The sequence below is a fragment of the Vigna unguiculata genome, chromosome 8 (genome assembly GCF_037176805.1).
Source record: "Vigna unguiculata cultivar grain cowpea cultivar isolate G323 ecotype 2 chromosome 8, ASM3717680v1, whole genome shotgun sequence".
Taxonomy (NCBI): Eukaryota; Viridiplantae; Streptophyta; class Magnoliopsida; order Fabales; family Fabaceae; genus Vigna; species Vigna unguiculata.
In genome coordinates, this window is record NC_140799.1 from 29,111,569 (window position 1) to 29,115,213 (window position 3,645).

Sequence of the window (3,645 nt, forward strand, 5' to 3'; positions counted from 1 at the left end):
CGAAATACGAATTATACCGTCTTGGATCAATCCAACTGCTCAATGTTTATTAAGCTATAACATATATAAACAAACTGCAACTTTAACTAAATAAAAAACCTAATTAACTAATTAGAATATATATATATATATATATATATATATATATATATATATTCTTTGTTTTTTTTATTTTTTCTGAACTTCAACAGTATAACAAAATTTTATATATTCCTTAAAGTTGATCTCTTAATTATTGCAAATGTCAAGTGGTAGTTACAATTTGTGTTATTTAATTTCACTTAAAACACAAGCTACTGGACGAGAAACGGGATCATTCGAATAGCTTATTATATCTTATATTGGACTTTCTTTTTTTTAAATGGAAAATTTCGACCGGTAAGTCATTGAATTGACTGAACAGTAAGATAACGCGGAGTTGCTGCTACACCCTGCCAGCGCACCCAGTCCATGTTAAACATGCGCTGACTAGAAAGACATTCTGAAGCTGCAAATCAACCACAAATGCTCAGTTTTCAGAAGCTGTCTCTTCTATTGACGCTGCTGTTTCTGATAGGGAATCCTGCGACCGGCAAGAACCATTGCGCCGATAAATGTGGCCACGTTCGCATTCAATTTCCATTTTATCTCAGAAACAAAAACTTGAATCACTCCACCGACTATCCCCCTGAGTTCGGTCTGTTATGCACCCAACAAAATGAGGCCATCCTGGAGTTGCCTGCTGTTCCAATACAGTTGTTTGTCAAAAAAATTGATTACAAATCTACACTAATTGAAATATATGACCCCCAAAATTGCCTTCCCGATCAACTCTTGAAACTCGGCAACGCATCCGTCTCTCCATTCCTATTCCCTGATTATAGTGGTCGCCCTCGTAGCAAGTTTAACGTTTCCTTCTTCCGTTGCGACTCATTGTCATGCCCAATTTTTCTACTAGGATCCCACAACGACGTCACTGACCCCCAATTGGTATCCTGCACGAAGTTGAAAGATGTTTCCGTCGCGTGGTGGGGTTCGTACTATGAGACGTTGGTTATGGAATGGTCAAAACCTGACTGTGGATACTGTGAAGCACAAGGTCAAAATTGTAAATGGAAGAATGGTACTAACGGTGCAACTGAATGTTATGCTTGCCAAACAAAAAGGATTCCCACGTCAACTGCGGTCCTCATTGCTGGAGGTATGCAGTATTACAGTGGCTATTATGTTATAGTTTTGCTATTTTGTTGATCCCTTGCCACTGTATTTGATCCTTGCTTTAAATACTGTTATTCATTTTTGGTAACTTATTTTTTCACCAACAGGAGGACTAGTTGGTTTGATGCTTTTGCTGCTTCTGGTCAAGACATTGCTTTATGCGTATGACTATTATGAGAAGAGAGGAGAAGACCAGGCTCGAATAGAGAAGTTTTTGGAGGATTACAAGGCAATGAAGCCTACCAGGTTCACTTACGCTGACATCAAGAGAATCACAAATGGTTTTAGTGAGAGTTTAGTGGAAGGAGCTCATGGAGCAGTATTCAAAGGAATGCTCTCCCGTGAAATTCTTGTTGCTGTGAAGATACTCAAAGGCACAGTGGGAGATGGGAAGGATTTCATAAATGAAGTGAGAGCCATTGGGAAAATTCATCACGTTAACATTGTTCGTCTGCTTGGTTTCTGCGCAGATGAGTTCCACCGTGCTCTCGTCTACGATTTCTTTCCAAATGGGTCGTTGCAGAGATTCTTGGCTCCACCGGACAAGAAGGATGTTTTCCTTGGTTGGGAGAAGTTGCAACAAATTGCTCTTGGTGTTGGCAGAGGAATTGAGTATCTCCATCTTGGCTGTGATCATAGAATTCTTCACTTTGACATCAATCCTTACAATGTTTTGTTAGATGACCTTTTTGTCCCAAAAATCACTGATTTTGGACTAGCCAAGTTGTGTCCCAAAAATCAGAGCACGGTATCGATGACTGCAGCCAGGGGAACTTTGGGCTACATTGCCCCTGAAGTTTTCTCTCGGAATTTTGGTAATGTTTCTTACAAGTCTGACATTTACAGCTATGGAATGTTGCTGTTAGAGATGGTAGGAGGAAGAAAGAATACAAATGTGTCAGTTGAGGACAGTTTCCAAGTTCTGTACCCAGAATGGATCCATAACTTGGTGGAAGGAAAAGATGTGGAAATTAGCGTTGAGGATGAGGGAGATACTAAAATTGCCAAGAAACTTGCCATTGTAGGACTTTGGTGCATTCAGTGGAACCCAGTGGATCGTCCTTCCATGAAAACTGTGGTACAAATGCTTGAAGGGGATGGATATGAGTTAGTAGCACCCCCTTCCCCTTTGCATATTTCTGGTTCTTCTACAACAAATACCATAGTTCCAGCCAGACGTCAAAATTTTGAATTGGAGGTTATTCATGAAATAGAAGAAAACAGAGTCGATCACTTTTAGGTTTCCTTCAAATGCTATCTGTATGTTTTATTGGAGTTTTAAGCTTCATCAGTACATTTGATAGTTTAATTATTATCCATATAAACTTGTTAATTAACTTGTTTATTGCTTCTCACATTATGCTTCTACGATCAGTTATGTTATAATAAATTTTGATTAGCTTCAACTTCTACATTACAAAGAAAAATTATTGGAGTTTATTGACTAGTAAAACAAAATTCGTTCATTTTAGGCTTCCACTTGTTGCAGTTGTGTAAATATAACCTTACAGCCTTGATCTTAACGGAAGTTAATTATCCATCCAGCTGAATCAAAAATAGGCTAAAATATGTTTTCTATAGCACATTTATTTTCAACTTTTGTTTTTAATACTACAAAAATGGACTCATCTTCATACAAACAATTGAGTGTTATTTATTGAGTGATCTCAATTCAACTTGTATAATTTTGTTTGACGTGCGTTAACAAATTAATTCATTCAATGCTTATTTCAACATGTTGAATATTTAAATGACATATTAGTTAATTAATGAGATTTTTTTTACGTTATTTTAAACTAAAACATTTTTTAATATGATATAAAATGTTACCATATTCATTTAATTATTGTAAAGACCAGGGATAGTAAATAAACTCGCTTTGTGGATATTATCCAAACTCGTTCTCGTTTTAACGGAGATTTCATGCTTTGACTGGTATAGATATGAGTATAGAGAATCCTCAACTTTTTTAATTGAATATCGGGAAGTACATATCTGTCTCATCCTCGTTCTTATACAACAATATATTTCTTTGAATAACATATCACATATATCTCTCATATATTTTATATATATATATATATATATATATATCATGTATATTGCATAATTTGAGTGATTTTCTTCCTTCTTTCTCGAATGTAGGTTTTTAACGTTAGGTTTGTTTTAAATTTTTCTTTTGTAGGCCATAGATTTTGGCCCATCTATGCCCCCATACATATACATATACATGTACATATATATATATATATATATATATATATATATATATTATATGTTATATATATATAGTGTGTATATTGCAAAAGTTGTTGCATAATTTGAGTGATTTTCTTCCCTCTTTTTCGAATGCAGTTTTTTAATGTTGCGTTTGTTTTAGATTTTTCATTTGTAGGCCATAGATTTTGGTCCATTTATGTCCCCATCCACCATCTATAAATAGAGCAC

At 35.4% G+C, this 3,645-nt stretch overlaps 1 protein-coding gene across 1 annotated transcript; it reads left to right on the plus strand.

Moving 5' to 3' along the window:
* The first annotated feature begins 419 nt into the window (after positions 1–419).
* On the plus strand, positions 420–2,552 carry LOC146884354 (rust resistance kinase Lr10-like). Its single transcript, XM_085665453.1, has 2 exons — positions 420–1,180; positions 1,305–2,552. Exons 1-2 carry the CDS (start codon positions 505–507, stop codon positions 2,435–2,437), a joined length of 1,809 nt encoding a protein of 602 aa, XP_085521579.1. The 5' UTR covers positions 420–504; the 3' UTR covers positions 2,438–2,552.
* The last annotated feature ends 1,093 nt before the right edge of the window (positions 2,553–3,645 follow it).